Genomic DNA, 22,628 nt, shown 5'->3' on the forward strand with positions numbered 1-22,628 from the left:
AAAAACCCACTCACTCAACAAAACCATACCCTCCAAAACCAATTCACCCCAACAAACAGAAAACCAAATATGCTTCAGCTGATTCCTCCATTCTGTCAACGCCCACGGCCTATATCCATCCATTAACCACTAAGAATCCCAAAGACTAGGGTTGAAGTTTGTACCAGGGGGGTCCGAGACTGTGGCGGCCTGGGTGGCGTTGTCGGCGGAGTCGTGGACCGGATAGAGGACCCCCACGTGGAGGTCGTTTCGTCGCGGCGGCTGGATCGGGGCTCGGCAATGGCCGGATCTGACGGTGCGGCCCGTAACAGTCTCGGAGGCGGCGGCATCCAGTATCAATCCGGCGCCAACCCCCCGCGCGAGAAGAAGAGAAAGGGAACTTGGAGCGGCGGCCGGCGATGGTCTCGTCCATGGGCATCGGAGGTGGTGACGACGTTGGCTGGAGTGCGGTGGCCGTTTCCAGTTGGGACGCCGGCGAGCTGCTGGGAGAAGAAAGAGACCCTGGGTCTCTCTTTGTCCGACACGGAGAAGAACGGGAAAATTGTGAGGTTTGCTGAACCAAGGGATTATTTTATTTTTCTGACCCAAGTCACTCTAATAAAGAAAAAAACAAATAAAAATAATAATAATACTTTCCTCCTTCACGCACCCCCTGTTTTCTCACCCGCGCACCCCGCATCCATTCCCTGGACTCAGACCCATCCAAACCCTTAAACAAAAAAAAAAAGTGAAATAACTTTATCTGCACCCACGGTTTCATCTTTCACACCCCGTTTTTGTTTGGGCTTAAGCCCATTATATGCAAACAAAATATAAAAAAAAGAAAAAGGAAAGGGGAATTGGATCTGACACACGTTTCAGGATGTACTTCTGTTTTCATCTTCGCCACCTCTGACAGCATTGGCCCAAGCAAAGGGGCCTCATTTCTTCTCTGCACTCCTGGTTTTTATCTCTGTACCCCTACTCCTGTTGGGCTTTTCTATTATTTTTTTATTGTTGTTAGTTGGTTTTTACTGTATATAACCCTTTTGTATGATGGCCCCACCCATCCTTTGTTTTATTTGTATCTATTGGATTTTTTTTTGTTTTGTTTTACTTAAAAAATTATAAAATATAAAAAGAAGAAAAAGCCGTATGAGTGCTCGTGCGATCATACGCATCAGCCTAGTGCTTATTATGCAAACAATAAGAGGAAAAAACCGTGTGAGTGCTCGTGCGATCATACGCATCAGCCTAGTGCTCATTATGCAAAATTAAAAGATAAATTAAAAATCAAAAAAATATGTTTTAAAGGTTAAGCACATGTGTGATCGCTCGCATCGTCCCTGTACTAAAAAAACCTTTTCTCTTTCATAAAAAATAATAATAACAAAAATCAAAAATATTTTAAGCACATGTGTGATCGCTCGCATCGTCCTTGTGCTAAAAATCTCTTCTTTTTATTTCATGAAAATACCAAAAAAATGTAAAATCTTCCAAAACCCAAAAACATCCACATTTTCAAACAACAAACCATCTTTCTGGCCAGAACTACGTGATCCTTGATTCTCCATCAAAAGTGGAGATACGTAGGAGCAAGGCTAGACCTTGTCAGGTTCATTTTCCCGAAAATCCAAATCATTTCAAAACAATTTTTCAAACAATTTTTCAAACAAATTTCTCAAGCAGTTTCTAAAGAACTACGGAACCCTGATTTCTCATTGTTAATGAGAATACGTAGGAGCAAGGTCAATCCTTGTCGGGCCCAAAAAACTAAAAAAGTACATGTTGTTTCTTTAGAGTTTTATTTTAGGGGATAGTTAACATTTTGAAAACCACATCATATTCGCGTATTTAGTTAAAGGTACTGCCTTAGGGCAAGCGTTGTAGGGTGCTAATACCTTCCCTATACGTAACCGACTCCCGAACCAAGAATCTCAGTTTCGCAGACCATGCCTTATCATTTTATGGTTTTTTCGTAGTTTTCCAAAATAAACTATGGTGGCGACTCCAAATCTCTTTTTCTAAATCTCGTTTTATTTTTCGGATCGTCGTCCCGTCGCGATTCCGGTTGCGACAGGAGGTCCTAGTCCTTTTGAGTACTTTGGACTGATAGGGCTAATCTCGGGTGGCAGCTGATGGACGTTTCCAGTTACTACATCACCTGGGTGCAAAAACGCCTGTAGATACATAGAATCATACAGTCCGGACGGTCTGTCTTATGTTGAGTTTTGAATGATAGTATGTATCGTGATATTATTATAAATGTTGATATGTTGATGTGTATGAATAACTTGTGAATTAAATTCAATAAGCTTACCCTGTGTTCTTTCCTTGTGTTGTCGTTCGTATCTGTACGTCCGTCTTGTCTATGCAATGATCATCCATGTGGATGTGAGCAGACGGAGAGGCGTTGCTTGAAGAAACACTGGAAGAAGAAAATTTGGAGGACGCCAATCTGGTCGAAGTAGAGGTTAAAGCCGAGCCCTAGAACGCTCGTTAAGTTTTAGTCTTTAGTATTTTCTGTTTAGCTTTTTGGACGTTCGGTTAATGTGTGTAAAACCGTTCGTCTTTGAACTTTGAAATACTACTGTATGGCATTTATCTATGTAATTAAGCACGTTCGGTTTTGGAAGTTTAAATTTTTAGTGTAAGACTGCATGGATTAACTGTTAATTGTAATTAATTCTAAATTATGGTTATTACTGTATTTTGGAATGTTACATTATTTATTTAATATATTGATTAAAAATTAAAAATTATAAATATTATTGAGTATTTTTTATATTTAATATATTGATTAAGAAATAAATAATATAATTACTATTAAGTTTGAGTAAAATATTTATTTATAGTATGATATTTATGTATTATGATTATTGATATTTTGTAAACGTTTATAGGTATTATTTTAATTTTTCAATTTTTCAATTCTAACCTAGTTATTATCGCCAATAAAGGACAATTTGGTCAATACACTTTATAACGGTTGTTTCCAAAAACAAATAAAAATAGCCGTTGCTGCCTGGTCTCTGAAACCCTAATTTTCATCTTTCAGCCAGCATTTCTACTATAAATACAATCTCACTTCAAATAAATCTTCATTCCAATCTCTTTCTTTCTCTCTGTTCATTTTCCAGCACTGGAACTCCGGCTCTCTCTGTCATTTTGTTACTAATCACTGCTATCTGATTTTGCTTTGACCAATAATCTGTTTCTGCAGGATTTTGCCTTGTGTTTTATTTTCTTTTAATTTGTGTTGTTCTTTATATTGTTTCCTATTCTTTTCCGTTTTTGTTCTTGTTTTCTTCTCCTAACCATGGATGCAGGATCTTTGAGTTCTTCTGGAACCCTCAAGACACGATCACGCTATCCTCTTCAAGAACAGTTTATTCAAAGAAAGAGTTCCAAAGAAAATGTAAAGAAATTATTGCTTGATTTTTCTCCCTGATTGTAATTTGTGTATAGTTTGCATGATTGTGGGGGGAGAGAACATTTTGGATTAGGGTTTTGAATCTAAGTCATTAGAAGTTCTAATTTTGTAGAAGTGGCACAGAAAACTTGAAATTAGTTTAATTTTTTTTAAAGTTTTTGAATGTGTTTCAAAACTAAAGATGATAAATCTTTATATCTCACTTTGAATTTGTTTATGAAAGAAACCAATGTTTTGATCGTGTTTTTGTTATGATCATCAGTTGGACAGATTCATACCAAATCGGTCGGCAATGGACTTTGATTATGCTCACTATATGCTTACAGACGGGAATAAAGGTAAGGAAAATCCAGTTGGGAGTTCTCCATCTCGAGAAGCCTACAGGAAGCAGCTTGCAGAATCTTTAAACATGAACCGGACGCGAATTCTCGCCTTCAAGAACAAGCCACCTGCACCAGTTGATTTAATTCCCCACGAGCTATCCAATCTTACCCAGGATAATAATAGATCAATCAAGCCTCGGAGATTTATTCCTCAGGTTCAGTACTAAATTCCTCAATTTAATTTTATTCATTCCTCAGTTTGTTAAGCAAGGATTTTGATCCAAGTCGAGTTATAATCTCAAGTTGTGGACCCTTGTTTATTAACTATGTGGAAAACCATTAATTAATTAGATGCATGTGAGATTTTATTTCAAAGTTTTTGCTAATTTTAAAATTTGATGATCACCATTAGACTTCTGAGAGAACTTTGGATGCTCCGGATCTTGTTGATGACTATTATCTTAATTTGCTGGACTGGGGAAGCGGCAATGTTCTTGCCATAGCACTTGGAAGCACAGTATACTTGTGGGATGCAACAACTGGTTCTACTTCGGAACTTGTTACAGTTGAGGACGAAGACGGCCCAGTAACATCTGTTAGCTGGGCTCCGGATGGGCGGCATATTGCAGTTGGTTTGAACAACTCTGAAGTGCAACTATGGGATACAACTTCAAATAGACAGGTATATCGGTTTATAAAAGCTCCATAATAAACTGTTCATTTACACTTTACTAATAGTGTTATTCATTTTTGCAGTTGAGAACTTTGAGAGGTGGACACAGACAAAGAGTTGGATCTTTGGCATGGAATAACCACGTACTCACAACTGGAGGGATGGATGGTAGAATTATCAACAATGATGTAAGAATCAGATCACATATTGTTGAAACCTACAGCGGGCATGAGCAAGAGGTTTGTGGGTTGAAGTGGTCAGCTTCAGGTTCACAATTAGCCAGCGGGGGGAATGATAATCTACTTTACATCTGGGATAGAGCCACTGCATCTTCTAATTCCACAACACAGTGGCTTCACAGGCTTGACGATCATACATCTGCTGTAAAAGCCCTTGCTTGGTGTCCATTCCAAGGGAATCTGTTAGCTACAGGTGGAGGCAGTGGTGATCGGTGCATCAAGTTTTGGAATACCCACACAGGTGCATGCTTGAACTCAATTGACACTGGGTCTCAGGTATGCTCCCTGCTGTGGAACAAGAACGAGAGGGAGTTACTCAGCTCCCACGGTTTCACCCAGAATCAGTTAACGCTTTGGAAATACCCCTCAATGGTCAAGATGGCTGAGCTCACTGGTCATACTTCCAGAGTTCTTTTCATGGCCCAGGTAAATTGATTTATTTTTGGTTTTGTTGAGCACAAATCTGATGAGATTGTTTTTGAGGCTATTGCTAATTACTGTTATTTCGTCAAATATCAGAGTCCAGATGGTTGCACAGTAGCATCAGCAGCTGCTGATGAAACATTGAGATTCTGGAATGTGTTTGGAGCACCAGAAGCAGCATCTAAGGCTGCACCCAAAGCCAGAGCTGAGCCATTTTCAAATGTGAATCGTATACGATAAGCAAGGATATGTAATTGTTCCCACCCACCTGACGGAATTAATTGCACTTATGTACATATCCCTCAATTTTTTTACGTAATTGCTGGCTGGCATCTGGAATAGTTTGTTGTATCCAGTCTAATCTCAAACAAGGGAGGGAATAAACAGTGTCAAGTAAGGCAATTACAGTAGGGGAGAGACAATAATTAAGAGAGGTGAGTTTTTGGGGTTTCCACATGTACATTATTGTAACATACAATCAGTGGAACAAACACACTTTTCCCGTGGATGTAGTCACAAACATATGTGACGAACCACGTACATCGTTCTTCTTGTTGTTTCAATTGTGCCACCTTTTTAGTTTTTTTTTTGTTATATTGTGTAAACTCAGGATAAGAAATATAAATAGCTTTTATAAATAATGAGCATAGGCAAAACTTTTATAAAAATTTAATATAATATAATATAGCTGTAATTTATAATTCTCAAATTTATAATTCTCGAAGGGCAGTGAAGGGAATCTACACTGTAATTTTATAAATCAATATAATCAAGTTTTAGATACTTTTTGTTTGAATTCTCTCTGTTTTAAAATTTTTGTAATTTGAGTTAAATTGCAATTTTTTTATGTCTTCTGATGTGATCAAAGTGAACAAACAGCCATTCTCTGTACAAGGGCTTATTTTTATCTAATATGCATGTACTTGGTCAAGCAGTGAGGAACAAGTTTGGTGTTAAGAGTCTCTCAGGGTTCCTCTGTTGCAGTTATTGGAGACCTTGTTTGAATTTTATGAAGATGTCTTTAGAATAATTTCAAATAACCTTATATGTCTTTAGCGAATAAAGTAATTACTGGATATGTACACCCATCAAATTTTTGTATCACAACTTACGAAAAATGGATACTTGAGATCATTTAGTTCAAAATGTATAATGTATGTCATGATTCCATTCACTCAGTCCTCCGTCAAGATCACCAGCATTTCAATATTCACAATCCAAATTGATGAATGAACTTCTAATATCTGAAGCACAAGTTAGTTATATCTGTTATTACTTCACCAACTGTATTGTGGTTGGTTCAGGTAAAGCATCCCTGTTATATTGGAGATGTTTTGTGGCTCTATTTATTTCAACGGATCCATTTGCTTATGTATGCTTATGTACCAGAATATGTATGCTTTTCCTTCTGAATTCTTAGTTAGTCCAACTTTAGTAGTTTAGTATATAGATGCTAATCTAGTCTACTTAGTTTTTATTTCAGGTTTAGTGTTTATTTGTTGTTTGTTGTCGTCCCTATATCCATTTTGCTGATCCAGATTATGGTTTGAATTATGTTAATACTAAATATTGGTGATTTTAGGGAATTGACTCTTATTTATGATTCTAATCATTTTGCTGCTGTCCCTATAGTAACTTATAGGGATAAGTTCTTTCATTAATTTTTTTTTACTAATTTGCTAACCAGTTATTAATTTTACTTTTTAACTTTGGTTCTGTTTTGAAGGTGTAGGAACTTACTACATAATATTAAACTTAACGTTTTTTATCCATGTTAATTTTTATTTTTTTTAACTTTGCTTATTCTACTTTTTTTTAGTTTTCTTTTACTAGTTAAACAAGGTTGTGATAATTGATTGACCTAAATAGTTTGTCATTACCAAGGACGTGGGCTTTAGGGTTTATAGGTGTAAGAGTTAGGAGTTAGAGTTTACAGTTATGATTTATAGGATTTTAAGTTTTAGGATTTTTAGTATTAAATTATACAATTATATAATTATAAAATTATAAAATTAATTTCTACCAAATTAAGAAAACAAAACACTACAAGTGATGAAATTAATTTCTACCTAATTTACATTTACAATATTTATTATGATATCAAATACTTTACTATATTTAATGTTCTATTTCATCATTATTTTTACTTTTAATTTTGTTTCCTTAATCTTATAATTATGTTTCTTTATTTTTAATTGTTGTTATCTTATATTTAGTTTTGTTATTTTTCATTGTTGATATGTAACCTTTAGTAACTCTCATGAATAATATTGATATTTTAACTTTTCAATTATTCTCAAACAAGAACACGAGGAAAATTCTTCACTTATACCATAGCTCAGAAACAGTGTCTCAGCTAAAGGTAAACATACCATGCATCTGCAACAAGACTCAAGAAAGAGATCACTTTACACACACGTACAATATGAGATACGATGATCATGATCATGATCATCATGATACAGCAAGAGTCCACATATATATATATATATATATATATATATATATATACATACATACACATAATTAACATGAATAAAACGCAAGTAGCCAAATTGAAAGGAAAGTTGATTGAAATCAGCTGAAAAACCCGACACAGTTTTCTCAGCAGCGTCCTTTTCGCAACTTAGTACGCTTCCTGATGATCCTCCTGTTTCTTGGGCGTGACGAATTCCACGAATTTCTTCTTTGTCTTGTTTTCGTTGGCTGACCTTTTACTTTGTTGAGGGTGGTATTGCAGATGTTCCCTCTCCGTTACGTATTTCCTTATATGCTCTCTCACGAACCTTTCATACAAGTACGAAGCTCCTTCGAACTGTGGCAACACCAGCCATGCAGCCGTCAATAGCTTCACATCGTACCAAATCGGTATCCTGAAAATCTCAAATTCCAAACCATGGTCAACAACATACAAACACATTTTCATTTTCCTTAACTAAGCTTAAACTCACCACTCCAACACAGGTTGAAAAACCATTTCAGCAAGGCTCAGGAACGAATAGATGATCCAATACGCTAGCCATTGTTCGTCATCCAACTTGGACTGGCTCTCTATTGCCACCACCGATGCATACCTAACAATTACCAGAATTTTATAAACAAAGGAAAGTTATCACTGAATTGGTATTGATATACTTACAAAGGGTATAACAAGGTCATGACCGGCCTGAAAAGAACACAAAAAGCTATGAATAATGGTTAAGATATACAGGCAAATGAATATATATAGCAAGAACAACGTAATGCATACCCAGCAATAGAATGAAGCTGGCTGATCAAAGTCCACAACTTTCCCATGTTTTGGTATTTGGGTATGGTTTTGACGTGAGATTGTGAGTGTAGAATAGGTTTGAGATATGGGAGAAAAGGGCGAGAGAGGAAGGATTATAAAATGGTGATGATGATGATGATGAAGAGAGAGAAGGGGGGCAAGTATAGGGTTCTGCCTTAAACGTGTCATGCTTAATCTTCCACCGTCCAGATGGAAAACATTTCATCTAATCCAATGGTATAAATGGCCTAAATTTTTGCGAAGGTTCTTTGTCCAAAGCACAAGCCACGTGCGCGCGCTTTTTAACGCATGCTACTTAGTGACACGTGTCCACTGCACGCTTCTCCGGAATCCTAGATTGTGTTGTTGAGGTTTAGATGACGGTGGAGAAACCGTGGATGAAGGAGTTGCACGCACCTGCCACGTGCTTTGTGTTGGTTTATTTTTGTTACTCCTAAAGTTTACAAATATTTTACTAATTATTATGATTGAATCGAACGTCAGTCGCACTGCCCGACAAACTTTCTTTTTAGATGAATGTAGGATCTAAACTTTCTTCCTTTGTTACAATACTTATATAGTATTTTAAAGATGAAATTTAATTTTTGTTAAAGAATATGATTTTTGTTTTTTTTAAGATTTTCTGTCTCATATAGATTCAATACTCTTTCTTTTGGTTAGAGGAAACATGGTAGTGAAAACCCAAAAGGCCAAAATTTTAACCAAATATTGTGTTTCGCATACACCATACACTGCATGACACAAACTGTAAAACTGTTACAGGATTTCAGTCAAGGAAGGCCAATGACAAAGAACAAAAACATTAGACGACAATCAAAGGGCTTCATCTTCTACGTAGTTGACGGCTTGGTCCCAATAATGGGGAACACCGGCATCCACAAAAACTTTTCGGGCAGCTGCTTCAGTGATGCAGTCATGAACAGTGAACCTATTGAAGTTGGGTTTTGCAACACTTCCTTGCCACACAAGAACACACTTATTGGCAGGCTTTTCATCATCTGAATCTTCATCTTCTTCTTTCTCTTTTGAAAAATCACTCCAATTAATGCGTCTAAGCATAAGTTTCCCATACCTCTTAATCGACTTGCTTCCACCTTCAACAACAACAACACTGATACCATCGCAAATCACAGCACGCCCACTCAAACGGTTCTCTTGAGCATTAACATCAACTCTGAAGCGGGCCTTTGGATTTGAGAGGTCATTTATTCTGTAGAGAGAGACAATTGTCTCCACTGTATTTGGGTCATCAAACAGCTTTCTCTGCTTCTTTTCCCGGAGCTCGGCCGGAGTAAGCTTGCGTGCAATATTCCTATCTATGTGAGCTTGCTCACGCTCAGCAGCTGCGCTGCGTACCTCCTTTTCTAGCCGAGTAGGATCTTGAGTTGCTTCAGAGCCAAGTACTTTCATTAAATTGCTAATCTTGACCTTTGGTTTTGGTGGTTCTATGACACCCTGTCTGATCATCTCTTGCCGATCTTTCTCCTTGGCTATTCTCCTTTGTGTCCGGAGTTTCTTCTGCTCTTGCTTAGTTAGTTTGAGCGGTTGAGGTGGTGGAGGAGCGGGCTCAGCAGGTGGTTCAATAGGACGAGGATGATGCACAAGGAAAGTGATATTTTCTATTTTCAGCTTATCCTCACCTATGGTTCCAGTATCAATGTCTCCATAATTTCCAGAATGCACAAGAGGCACGTCCCTGATAAATTCAAATAGTTAACTGAATAAATGTTTACATACAACCCCCAGAGGTACAATGGAACGGAGTAAAAAAGAACCCCCAAGAAAGGCAATAATAGAATCACAAATAGGTACACTATACCAACTATAAATGGTATTTTCATATTTTATATTCAACTAGTACTTAGCAGTCCTATAAAGCATACTTATAACTATAACTATAAATGATATGTGTATCATTTCTGATGTGACTATAACTATCTTTATAAATAACAAAAACAGAAGAACATAAGGTGATAAGTACTGAAACAGGCATATGTAGTGTACCTGCTAAATTTTGACTGCAAAATTAGCGACTTTTTTAATAACACCCTTAAATAATCGGTACACTTTAACAAACAAAGACATATATAGATAGCAGTAGTTCAGTTAAGCATAAGCTTACCACCACTCGATGTCTGGAATTTGGTCCTTGGGTTTTTCTTTAATTACAATTCTCTCTGTTATTTCTATTAAGTTGGGATTTATATCAGGAGCAGCCTTTGCCTTTGCCAACTGTGCTTGTTTGGCCTTGTGCTCTTTTGCTTGAGCTTCTCCAAATTTACTCTGCAAGAGTCAAAAATAAAAATAACAGATAACACACAAGGCAATTGAAAAGAACAACGTTAAAGGTAAATGTACTAGAAAATGGGAGAAGGGTATACCTTCAATTTTATTGTTTCAGCATCTCTTGACCATTTTCCTTCCTCCACAAACTGGAAATTCATCCTCTTGGGTCGCAGGATCTTTGTTTTGTTGATACCCATACTTGCATCAAAATAAGGATTTGATTCGGGATCAACATCCAATACAGGTTGTAGTATTTCATATGCATCCTTCTTTTGTTTGTTAATGTTGACCTGTAATGTTCAGACAAAGATTCCAGCCTTAGAAAGGAATCCCAAACAGAAAAGAGAAAACTAATAAAAAGAGACAAATAAGAAAGCAGCACACCTTTAATGTGCTAAGGTTGGTGGGCTTGGTCACATTAATAACATTTCCATTTTCATCTATTTCCCGCCCCTGAGCATCAAGTCGAAGAACAGGGGCCTTTGTTGGTTTTTGCAGAATGGCAACATCTGTTACCATCTGACCAGGAAACATATTTATCAGAGGAGCAAATTGTGGATCTTGACGAAATCCCATCCTAGCAGCAAGCTCTTGAGCCCGCCTGACAGCTTCCAAATTGGGAAGAGTTGCATTTGCAATACCAGCAGCACTAGTGCCACTTGCTGGAGAATTAGCAGAAGCAGCAGGGGGAAAAATTGACATATTTGCAACATGGCCAAAAGAAGCTGAGCTGGAACCTTTTGGCACGACTGCAGAGGCAGATTGACTGTTTGAACCCAAGTTTGAGCTTCCATGTGAATTTTGGGTAGAACTCTTATTCAACTACGTAGCCAAAAGCAGCAAATAATGCATTCAGAGGAATATGAAGAGTTAGAAAAAAAAATGAAATCAGTATCATCAGTCAGCTATTTAAGAGATATGTCCAGCTGACAGTAAGTACTTATTCATAGAAATAACGATCAATTTACCTGAGGAATTTTCTTCAGCTTTTCTGACAACTCTTTCTGCATTTGTAAAGCTTTCTTAGCCTTAGCTAAAGCATCAATCGACAGGCTTCCAGCTTTTCCAGCAGTTGAAGATGACCCATCTGTACTAGATTTTCCAGTAACCTCATGAGACCTGGTAATACTAACGCCCTTATTTTCATTTGTGGTAGAATTCAAAGATACCTTGATAGGAAATGGAGGAGGAGGAGCCAAAGATGTCTCAAGCACACTCATGGGCGCCACAGCAACTGATCCCAAGGCACCCTGAAAGAGCAAGGATAAAATGTTAGTGAATGTGTGTCCCTCTTCAGGTATTCCAAGAGAAACAATAAAATAGAAGAAACTAGGAAACAGAACTGAGAGAAGTGAGCATGTATAAGCGGAACACAAACAAAAATCACAATGCTGGAAGCATAAGATCACAAACCATCTCTTTTGCAAGCCAAATTATCAATAAGGTTTAATCAAACTACATATAATATTGATAGATGGACTACAGGATTCATTTCATAGTCTCAAGTAAATTGGCAACCCAATTCTAGTTCACGAAGCAGGAAGCCAATAACTGGAAAGACTACAATTTGACATGATGTCTAAACCGGCCCTCTGTACTGGGAAGACTATGAAAGCACACATACTATAATTCAATTATAACCAAGAAAAGTTAAAACAAATGCTGAGCATCATCAAAATGTTAAAAGAAAAACATTAACAGAAAGAAAGAAACTCACGTTTTGGACAAATACAGTGTCTTTGGAAGAAGCTGAGCCATGGGCACCTTCAGTGTCTTCCTCCTTAACCTTTCCCTCATGAATGCCTCTAATATTATTATCACCATCTTCTTCTTCCTCCTTCTTGACTTTATCCCCAAATTTCCTCCGTTCCCTCTTCTCTTCCTTCCTATCGTTAGAAACCCTAATTTTCTTATCCTCACAGTCTCTATCTTCGCTGTGCTCCCTCTCTTTCCGCTTATGAGAATGTGAGGAGTATCGTGACTCCACCAAATCTTCCCTACCATCACCACGCTTCACCTTTGACCTATCTTTGCCACTCTCTCTTTCGTAAGCCTTGTCCCTATCCTTGCTTCCTTCACTGTCATGAGCCCTATCCCTATCCCTGCTTCCTTCTCTGTCATAAGTCCTATCTCTATCCTTGCTTCCTTCTCTATCATAAGTTCTACCCCTGTCCTTGCTTCCATCTCTGTCATAAGTTCTATCTCTATCCTTATCCCTGGATTTGTGGTCATGCTTGTGTTTTGTATCTGAATGATGATTGTGGTGGTCTTTGGAAACACGATGGTATTTGTCATCACGTTCCAGGTGCCGATCTTTGCTTCTCTTTTCAAGTTTGACTCTATTGTCCATTATAGGATTTGGGAGAAACTTCAAAGCTTTGTAATTTGGGGATCACTTCACCTTAGCTCCTCTGAAAAATATTAAATACGAATTAATGTTCCTCTTCAAAACCAAATCATGTTATTTTAAAGTTTAAATTTAAATCAAATGAAATAATAAGGAAGCAAATAGATGGTATTCTCCTAGAACTAACAAATTTTCAACATCGTGTACTTCAGTGAACTCTTGTCAGTTATACATACTTTGATGAAACTCCTAATAGTAATCAGATTTCTTTTGTAATTATACCTAAACAAGTCAGAGACATCAAAATGAACCAGAACAGAACAGAAGATTTGGAACACAAGTACTGCCAACTTAACCACAAAAAGGTGTGAACCAGAACTACTCATACTTACAAGTTAATAGCCCTTTCATATCAATAGTACATGTTTTTAGTACATATCCCCATGTGAGATTGTCCTATATCCTATGTATATCAATGCATGTTCCTCAAATTTTTATCACCCAAATGTAGCTAGGTTCAGAAATACTACCAAATACTAGCCCATATATGAAGGACAACCCATGCACCAATGCCACCGACTTGGAGTATAAGCTAGTTTCAAAACAGTTAGAGGAACCCAGATCATTCGAAATACAGAGGGGAGTATAATAACGAAATCTTATTTACTTGTCAAGGTCCATCTTCTGCGAAAAACAGTTCAGACAAAATTGATCATACGTTGCCTTTTCATCACTACATTTGCACTTCTTGCCTTAAAAACACAGATTAAAGCCAAATATTTAAAGGGTGGACCGGAAGACAGACCGGAATTGACACCAAAACAACTTGAACAAAATAATCAGTTTCATCACGATCAAGTTTTAATTTCTTCCAAATCACAAAAGCTAGTTCGTCTGTTTTCTTTTCCACAAAAACCGGTCCTAACGAAAAGGGAAAATAACTACATATGCTGATGTTCTGCCCATCAAGATTCTCGACAGCAAATTTAAAATATCTTACAGTGAAATAATTAAAAAAAAAAAAAAAGTAACACAGGAAGTTGAGAGAAAGTATTTACAGATTCGTGGGCAGATTGAATTGATTGTGGAAGCCACAAAGTTACTCTTAACCCATTCGGGTCCAAACCTAAGAGCGTCAATTTGGTGCGCTATGTTTTTGCCCGCTTCCTTCTTCTTCCCTTGCTACAACTTCTCACTCATGGTACCACTCTAAGGCAAAGCAATGAACAACCAACAGATCTAGGGTTTTACTTCAAAGTTCTTGCTTTTTAAGTATTTGCCGAAAAGGGTCTATTCTCCTCCTATTTACTAAAAAACCCATTCAATTTTAATTTTCTTTTTGTGATAAAGATTTGTTTTTTACATAGCTGTCTGTTTCTTTTTTATACAGAAAAAATATATTTTCTTTTGGTACAGAAAAATATGTGTGGTTTTGTTGGATAAGATTACTATTCCCAGAGGAAGTAAGACAATACAAGAGGCCTTGAATACACAGTTAGCATCAACACTTTACAGTCCTAGGATGGCTTGAGACCATACACTGAGGTTGTCTGGTGTCTTCATTTCCACCACCAGTTAAGTATTATCTATTCTCAGAATAAAATAAAACCAAAACTCCTTGAACACCATAAGAAAATAAAAAGAAAAGGAGAAACTTTTTCATCTATACATTTTTATTATTCAGAGCAAACGTGTGTGTTTGTTTGGTGGTGAATTCCTATCCACACATCTCACCGGAAACATGTCAGCGGTGGTTGCCGGTTCCTCCACTTCATTCTCAGCCACCTTCACCACCAGGAGGAGTCCCTCCTCAAAAAACTCTCACCTCACACACTCCAAGACACTTGCTCCTCCTCAATGCCAGGTACTGCTACTACTACTTTTTCTTTTTTCTTACCATAAATTATTACATGATTCAAAATTACAATGGTCTCATACCAATTTCCACACAGCACGAGCAATTGAGTGTACTTAACTATATTTTGTAAATTGATAATCTCAAAAACTTGTTGGGTGGAAAATGGTCAGAATCATGGATATGTGGTAGTAAACACTTCTACCTTGCAGAATAACAAATTGAAATCATTTTGCTCCTGTATCTGCAGAAAACATCGTTACAAGGTCTCTCACTTCATGAAGCCAAAAGGGGTGTTTCAGAATCCTTCCTTGGTGAGAAAAAGAATGGTTCCTCGATCAGTGGGAGGAGACTTGAGATCGCAGCAAAAACTGCTGGGGCTTCAAAGACAATTGAGGCGGAGGTTGACAAGCCTCTAGGCCTCACCTTAGGCCAAAAGTCTGGTGGGGGTGTTGTCATCACTGTTAGTATCTTGCTCCCTTTCACAATGATAATGGAATGATTCCAATTTGTGAATGAGAATTTGTTCATGGATGCTGCTTGTCTTCTATAGGCTGTTGATGGTGGTGGGAATGCGGCAAAAGCAGGGCTAAAGTCAGGGGACCAAGTTCTTTACACTAGCAGTTTCTTTGGAGATGAATTGTGGCCTGCAGATAAGCTTGGATTTACTAAAACCGCAATCCAAGCAAAGCCTGATTCTGTCTACTTTGTTGTCAGCAGGTTCCATTGTCCACCTTTGTTCCATTTATTCTTCTTATTTGCATTAGTTCTCTAGTAAATTTTCTGCTACCATGAGGAGCCAACACCCGGATCAAATGGTAACGAAAACTGAAGAAAGGCTACACAAGTTCAGTATGTGACTCAATGAAAATTATCATGGCACTTGAGTTCATCTGTTTGTTTCCATGATAGACATAAGATGCATATTGCAGAATCTTCATGTGATCATGTCATGTTTTTTATTCTACCATTTACCTAACAGCTGCAATGACTTAACATCTTAAATTCTCCATGTTTTGTTCTTAAGAGGTGGTGCCGAGGTAGATGTAAAAAAGCTCACAAAGCGACCTGCTCCTCCTCGCTTTGGAAGAAAACTGACTGATGCTCAAAAGGCAAGAATCAGTTTGAAGCAACATTCTTGTTCTTCCTCCTAATTATATGTTGTCTAGGAAAGATGATTACATTCAATTGTTGATCAAGTGAACTTGCATGCAGGCGAGAGCTACACACATTTGCCTTGATTGTGGATACATATACACCTTACAGAAACCTTTTGATGAGCAGGTAAGTACAGCACACATAAAACTTTGTTTCTAAGCTCTTCCTCCCTCCGTTCTATGTAATTTATTATGGTATTGATATCAGCAATTTTCATGGTGGTTGTTAAAAGGGATTTCGCTATGATCAATATTCCTCATAATTCGGTTTTTGACCGAACTCAACAATGCCCCATGATCTATGTGGTTAGCATCATCTAATGGGACAGACTTAACTCTTATTTATGTAATATGTGTGTCAGCATTAGCAACTTTCTTATGTGGTATTATACTGAGTGATTTCATGATAGTCAATGAATGATATTTGATTCAATGATATTTGTTGAAATCAAATTATAATCAACATGATTGGAGATCTCTTATCGATTAGAGATAAAATTACATTAAAATATATAAACGATGACAAACATCGCAAGTGAGTTTTGTAAGATTGAGGTAGATTTAAATCGACATCTTAATTTGTAGAGTGCATTTGTTATTCTCATGTTATTTTATCTTGTGCAGCCGGACACATATGGATGTCCTCAGTGTCAAGCACCAAAGAAGAGGTTTGCTAGATATGATGTTAACACTGGGAGAGCTATTGGTGGAGGCTTGCCTCCTATTGGAGTTATTGTTGGACTTGTGGCTGGCGTAGGTGCTGTAGGAGCTTTGCTTCTTTATGGTCTTCAGTAACACTTTATTCCATCACGTGTTTCTTTGTTTTCTTCATTTTCTATTTTCCCAAGCTTTCCATTATTGGAGCTTGTGTCATTGAAACTCCTTGGACATGTCAAAGTTGAATGAAGTTTCTAATGAGTTTCAAAATACTTTTTTTTTTTTTGAGGGGCCTTTACCAATTTGATGAGCTACATTGATAATATACATGGTCATTTCCTCTAGTAATATATGAAATAATTGTTATCATCTCAATGTAATGAATGCTCTTAATACATTTTCCAATCTTCTTGTGAGATATGAAATCATTGTTATCATCTCAATGTAATGAATGCTGTTAATACATTTTCCAATGTTGTTGGCAATTCTTACAGAGCTTCTAGTTGTTCTTAAAGGGAAAATAGTAAATAATACATAAACTAACAAATAGATTAAGAATCTATTAAAAAAAATCCATAACCACGGTAGAAAAATAAAACCAGTTTCTTCATAGTAATATAAGAAATATTATAAAAAAAATATAGACAAAGTTATAAAAAATCAGGAAATCAAATATTGTCTTCAATTCGGACACAATACTCTTGTCATCCACGCTTTCAGAAATTCATTACTGTAAGTGGTAGCTCATATTGTTTCAGAAATTTAATGTGTAGTAAGTTCAAGAATTCTATAGAATTCGATCAAAATAGTAACATCCACTTTGAATTTACACCATTAATTGCAGCTTTTTTGCAAATCAGTGGACTTAATGTTTGGTGATTTGTATCGTAGATGTAATTAGGGTCTTGTATCATTCATTATTACGTATTGATAAGGTCACATAGCATCTCGGCTATACTATCTTCATTTTAGCCATATGTTTGTATTCTCATATATAAAATCAACTTATATGAGAATCTCATAATTTCATTTTTACTTCAAGAAAAAAATCCAGCACATTTACCCTTTATTTACTTGAATGGATTTGGAGGAGAGTGATTGAGTGGATTTGAAGATAAATTATTTGTTGTTTATTTGAGTGAATTTGGAAGTAAGTGAGAGTGGATTTGGAAGCAACGTTTGTGAGAATTAATGTAGGATTTGATTGATGTGACAGATTAAAAAAATTTACTTCGAAATTCACTCTCACCTACCTTCAAATCTACTCAAATAAACAACAACAAAATTTATCTTCAAATCTCTCAAATTTACTCAATCACTCTCCCTCAAATTCATTCAAGTGAACAAAGCCTTAGTGAAATCATCAATAAAGGTAATAAAATAGAGATTACCCTTTAAAGAAGGTGTTTTGCGATGGATGGATTAGCTGCTTTAAGAACATCTTTTTGACAACATTTTAACATCATCTACGTGTCTTTCTGTGATTTGTCCAAAATTATTCCACAATCAATAATAATAATAATAATAATAATAATAATAATAATGACATATTTTTTAAGAGAAAAAATAGATTGTTTCGGATTAAGTGAAAAACTCTTTTTTTTCATTTTTACTTTGAAAATATCTTGATTAATTGCATCCTTAATCAAGCAATATTTATTTTCAAAATTAACTTCATATCAATTTTTCAAAAAATAGGATTAAGTTGAAAAAGAAATAAATAAATAACTTATTTGAGATTATGAGAAAAAAAAGACATGACAAATAATTTAACTTTTTAAATATGAAAACCAAACTTATTCCATGCTATCACTTTTCAAAGAAAATGTCATTCATTTGATTTCCATGTGATGGTGACACAAAAACATACACTCTTAGTTGAAAATTATTTTTTATGAGAAAATAGTAGTACTTTATTTTTATCCGAGGATTACATATGTTATAATATTTTAAGGAGTGTTTCACAGTTCAAAATAACACTAGGGTAAAATGAACCGGTAATAACAGAAATCATATATTTGAATAAAAAAAAAGAATCCCTAGCCATCAATGCACATGAATAGGCAAAGGTATTTGAAAATTTTCAAATTAAAGTGAACGTGTTGGCGATGATTATGCTTGACATTTCCTTAGAGTTCAAAAACTTTGGAGCATAACACTTCAATTATTCATTTTGGCATTTATTTGGTGGTTGCATCTTCTGAATCCGATCTCCGTTTCTAAAATCACAGGAAGATGAAGAGTTGAGGCATGCAAATGTAGCAAATCAAATTGTTACTTAACTGTTTCCAAGTTTTCACCACCATCACTGCACTTCCACCATTTCTGAAACCCACCAGGAGCAGGAACAGGAACCCCCACACTCCACAGTTTCTCAGTGAGGTAATGGCTCGCTTTTGCAATTTCTTTGAAAAAAAAACTTTTTGGCTTTTTTGCTTTTTTTAAAACTTTATGTCCTTGTTTTGCTGCTCCTTACCTGTTTGAAGAAATTCCCCAATGTGAAAACCCCGTGTTGTCTTGGGGATTCTGTCTCTTTCTGTACCTTCATTACGCTCTACTGGCTTTCTGCTTAGGAACAGGTTGATGGCAGCTCGTAAGTATTAAGCTAAAATGTATATATGAATAGTATAAAATAAACAGCAATATTGATACCGTGATCATGAAAACTAAGGGAGTAAGCATAGCCCAAAATAGATTGTCCCCTTGCCCTTTACCTTTTGATTGCGAAGCGATGCTCGAGGCGAGTTAACTAGGTCACGTGCTATTCTATATGAAAATCATCAGTGACTGTATAACTAGTCGGTGATGTTATTATGCTTGATCTCCGGATCTGCTTACAAAGCCTGTTTCAACACTTACTTTCCATATTTTTAGCTTGTTTTAAAATAGTGCAATACCATTTAATAATTTTTCTTAATGGGCATATCCATGTAACAATTCAACTTTAGGATCATCTAGTTACATCTGTCTTTATTAATGGCCTAGAGTAATTATTTGGAGTTACATGCTTTGTGCCTGATGTGGACGTGGATTCTTGTGTTAATGGAAGCACATTTGATCTATACATATTTTTTTGGGAGGGGTGAGGAGGGTGAACTGAAATTAAAAAAGGTTTCATTTCCTAGAAAATCTTCTAAAAAATTATAATTTTCCACCCAAACAAATGAATCCTAAAATTACGCAATGAACATTGTTCTGTAGGGTGTAACAAGTTTGGTTCGAGATGTAATTTCTTTTTCTGGAAAAAATAAAACTTCTAAAATTGCCATTTTTGACAGAAACAAATAGAGCCTTAATGATGCACTTAATTGGAACATTTTCCTGTTTATTTTCTCTTTTTGTAGGGTGTTACAAGTTTTGGTTTCGGCGTGTGCTGCTGAGCTGAAATACTTCTATGTAGTTTTCCTTTGGCCTTTTCACAATGTCTCTCTCCTGGTAGTGAGAGCCAGACATGCAAACTGGAATGATGGTGATGATGACTCAAACTTTGAAGACCATTGTATCATCCTACCATGACTTTGACAAGAATTCCCATTTATGTCCTTTGCCTATCAGTCCACCCAGAAGCAGTCAGTGGCGCCAAAGCCGCATTGGAACCTTGGCCATAGCCATTGCAGCGCTTCTCATATCTACTACTGCTTGGCTTTCCCTTGTGTTCTTTGATGCAACTACATGTTGCTTTCACAGTTTAAAGGATCGGGAAAGTAGACCCCACTTTTTCAATTGGAAGAAGTGTGTTTCTCATTTCCATGCGAAAGTTACACCCCCTCCTGCTCTCCAATTTGGAACCATGAAAGATCATCCTCATAATGGTAGCAGTATTGCTGAACAGGAAGGCTTGTCACTTAAACATATTGTTTTTGGCATAGCAGGATCATCTCAACTTTGGAAACGAAGGAAGGAATATGTCAAACTGTGGTGGCGTCCTAATGACATGCGTGGCCATGTGTGGTTAGATGAACAGGTGCTTGAAGAACCTGGAGATGATTTATTGCCTCCTATCATGATTTCTGAAGACATCTCATATTTCCGCTATACTAATCCCACCGGTCACCCTTCTGGCCTTCGGATTTCACGCATTGTCAAAGAGAGTTTTCGCCTCAGTCTCTCTGATGTGCGCTGGTTTGTCCTCTGTGATGATGATACCATCTTCAATGTGAATAACCTAGTTGATGTTCTCAGCAAGTACAATTCTTCTGAAATGATTTATATAGGTAGTCCCTCGGAGAGCCATTCAGCAAATTCCTATTTCAGTCACTCAATGGCCTTTGGTGGTGGTGGGATTGCTATAAGTCAGCCACTTGCAATGGCACTTTCTGAGATGCTTGACGAATGCATTGAGAGGTATCCAAAGCTTTATGGTAGTGATGATCGACTGCATGCCTGTATATCTGAACTTGGCATTCCACTGACATGGGAGCGCGGTTTTCACCAGGTATTCTGTCAATCCATTTTACTACATTTTATTTTGGTCACATCTTTTATTGCTTTTAATTTATACTTTCTTTCCATTCTAAGAGAAAGGTAAATTTTCTGATGTACAGTATAAGTATCATCCAGCCATTTTTTTTCATTGGAATTCGTAATGATCAGGATTGATTTTTGATTTATTTCAGTGGGATATAAAAGGCAACGCTCATGGTCTTCTATCGTCTCACCCAATAGCACCATTTGTGTCAATTCATCATGTTGAAGCTGTAAATCCCTTTTATCCGGGCCTGAGCTCTTTGGACAGCCTGAAACTTTTTACAAAAGCCATGAAAACCAATCCCAAAAGCTTTTTGCAGCGTTCCATATGTTACGATCATGCACAACATCTGACATTTTCGGTGTCACTTGGTTATGTTGTTCAAGTGCTGCCTAACATTGTTTCTCCCCGTGAACTGGAGCGCTCGGAGAGAACTTACTCTGCTTGGAATGGTAATAGTGAAGCGAATGAATTTGATTTTGATGCTAGGGAACCGTACAATTCTCTTTGTAAAGGTTCTACTTCTTTCTTCTTGAAAGATACTAGAAGAGAGGGTAATGCTTCTTGGGGTTCATATGTTCGGGGTAGAGATAAAGATGATTTCAAAAAGAGAATTTTATGCTTTCCTCACTTTCCTCCTATGCGCAATGTGGGAGAGATCCAGGTAGCTGTGCAACCTTTAAGCAAGAATTGGCATCTGGTGTGTTACATAGCACTTAAGCATTCTATATGATGATATTACCGGTTTTCAATGTTAATGTCATTTCTTGATTCCACTTTTTTCTTGTCTTAGGTTCCACGACGTCTCTGTTGCCGCCGGCAAAGCCAAGCTGACAAAGAAATACTCCAAATCTCAGTTGGAGAGTGTGGGAAGGGAACTTTTACTTCTGTCTACTGATTATGGTTTGTACATGATTTAGCCTTTCATAGCGAATAGCTAATTCCATGCGGCATTTTTAATCCCATGAATTGAGATTTCTTGAACTTTTTTTTACTAAGTAGACACTTGAACTTGCATATGGTAGAGAAAAGATTCCAAACAGTATGCAATATGTTTTTTTTTTTTTTTATAAATAGTATTTTTAACAAGGTAGATACCTAGTGTATTTTAAGATGGAAGTTATAACTTTGTTAAAATACATTTTCTAAAATATAATGACTGTATGTTAATAAATCCATATACACATACATACATACAAAAAAAAAGCAGGTAGAAATTCTTGTTGTCATGATAAATGAAAACAAAAAGTATATACCATCAAATTACTTTTGAATAAGCAGGATTCACTAAAAAAAAAGGTACGTGATTCTTTGAAGTATGTGATCACTAACAAATTTTTAATGTTGATCATCCTTATATATCAAAATATTAAGGGTAATTATGTGGAGAGTGAATTTTGTTTGATCATTCTTGCTTGCTTGTATAAGCCACACATATAAAAGACTCCCTTAACCAGTAAGTTTCATATTGATACTTGGCTAACCAAGCAAATGAA

At 36.5% G+C, this 22,628-nt stretch overlaps 5 protein-coding genes across 10 annotated transcripts; 3 read left to right on the plus strand and 2 right to left on the minus strand.

Moving 5' to 3' along the window:
• Positions 1-3,051: 3,051 nt before the first annotated feature.
• On the plus strand, positions 3,052-5,619 carry LOC108320844 (cell division cycle 20.1, cofactor of APC complex). The gene is made up of 5 exons (XM_017552396.2): positions 3,052-3,397; positions 3,675-3,950; positions 4,148-4,417; positions 4,492-5,073; positions 5,167-5,619. The coding sequence occupies exons 1-5, from the start codon at positions 3,299-3,301 to the stop codon at positions 5,308-5,310; spliced, it is 1,371 nt and encodes a 456-aa protein (XP_017407885.1). The 5' UTR covers positions 3,052-3,298; the 3' UTR covers positions 5,311-5,619.
• A 1,834-nt stretch (positions 5,620-7,453) lies between these two features.
• Positions 7,454-8,502, minus strand: LOC108320850 (HVA22-like protein e). Of its 2 annotated transcripts, XM_017552402.2 has the most exons (4): positions 8,321-8,498; positions 8,210-8,236; positions 8,022-8,144; positions 7,454-7,943 (listed from the first exon to the last, which is right to left on the minus strand). In XM_017552402.2, exons 1-4 carry the CDS (start codon positions 8,365-8,367, stop codon positions 7,697-7,699), a joined length of 444 nt encoding a protein of 147 aa, XP_017407891.1. In that variant the 5' UTR covers positions 8,368-8,498; the 3' UTR covers positions 7,454-7,696. The 2 variants fall into 2 exon arrangements, with proteins under 2 accessions (XP_017407891.1, XP_052725332.1); XM_052869372.1 differs by lacking the exon at positions 8,210-8,236 and having other exon boundaries at positions 8,321-8,502.
• A 531-nt stretch (positions 8,503-9,033) lies between these two features.
• LOC108320900 (protein RDM16) lies at positions 9,034-14,235 on the minus strand. 3 transcript variants are annotated; one of them, XM_017552495.2, is made up of 7 exons: positions 14,054-14,235; positions 12,366-13,059; positions 11,617-11,898; positions 11,033-11,470; positions 10,744-10,938; positions 10,485-10,645; positions 9,034-10,058 (listed from the first exon to the last, which is right to left on the minus strand). In XM_017552495.2, exons 2-7 carry the CDS (start codon positions 12,996-12,998, stop codon positions 9,176-9,178), a joined length of 2,592 nt encoding a protein of 863 aa, XP_017407984.1. In that variant the 5' UTR covers positions 12,999-13,059; positions 14,054-14,235; the 3' UTR covers positions 9,034-9,175. The 3 variants fall into 3 exon arrangements, with proteins under 3 accessions (XP_017407984.1, XP_052725330.1, XP_052725331.1); XM_052869370.1 differs by lacking the exons at positions 12,366-13,059; positions 14,054-14,235 and having other exon boundaries at positions 11,617-11,735; positions 11,818-11,898; XM_052869371.1 differs by lacking the exons at positions 12,366-13,059; positions 14,054-14,235 and having other exon boundaries at positions 11,617-11,740; positions 11,818-11,879.
• Positions 14,236-14,538: 303 nt separating this feature from the next.
• On the plus strand, positions 14,539-16,936 carry LOC108320838 (uncharacterized). The gene is made up of 6 exons (XM_017552390.2): positions 14,539-14,859; positions 15,101-15,313; positions 15,404-15,570; positions 15,878-15,962; positions 16,066-16,134; positions 16,632-16,936. Exons 1-6 carry the CDS (start codon positions 14,737-14,739, stop codon positions 16,800-16,802), a joined length of 828 nt encoding a protein of 275 aa, XP_017407879.1. The 5' UTR covers positions 14,539-14,736; the 3' UTR covers positions 16,803-16,936.
• Positions 16,937-18,612: 1,676 nt separating this feature from the next.
• LOC108320836 (uncharacterized) lies at positions 18,613-22,116 on the plus strand. 3 transcript variants are annotated; one of them, XM_017552387.2, is made up of 5 exons: positions 18,613-18,733; positions 18,896-19,046; positions 20,009-21,099; positions 21,281-21,832; positions 21,926-22,116. In XM_017552387.2, the coding sequence occupies exons 3-5, from the start codon at positions 20,116-20,118 to the stop codon at positions 22,028-22,030; spliced, it is 1,641 nt and encodes a 546-aa protein (XP_017407876.1). In that variant the 5' UTR covers positions 18,613-18,733; positions 18,896-19,046; positions 20,009-20,115; the 3' UTR covers positions 22,031-22,116. The 3 variants fall into 3 exon arrangements, with proteins under 3 accessions (XP_017407876.1, XP_017407875.1, XP_017407877.1); XM_017552386.2 differs by lacking the exon at positions 18,613-18,733 and having other exon boundaries at positions 18,744-19,046; XM_017552388.2 differs by lacking the exon at positions 18,613-18,733 and having other exon boundaries at positions 18,744-19,046; positions 21,281-21,796.
• Positions 22,117-22,628: the final 512 nt, after the last annotated feature.

The sequence above is a fragment of the Vigna angularis genome, chromosome 10 (assembly GCF_016808095.1).
Source record: "Vigna angularis cultivar LongXiaoDou No.4 chromosome 10, ASM1680809v1, whole genome shotgun sequence".
In the NCBI taxonomy this organism is placed as follows: domain Eukaryota; kingdom Viridiplantae; phylum Streptophyta; class Magnoliopsida; order Fabales; family Fabaceae; genus Vigna; species Vigna angularis.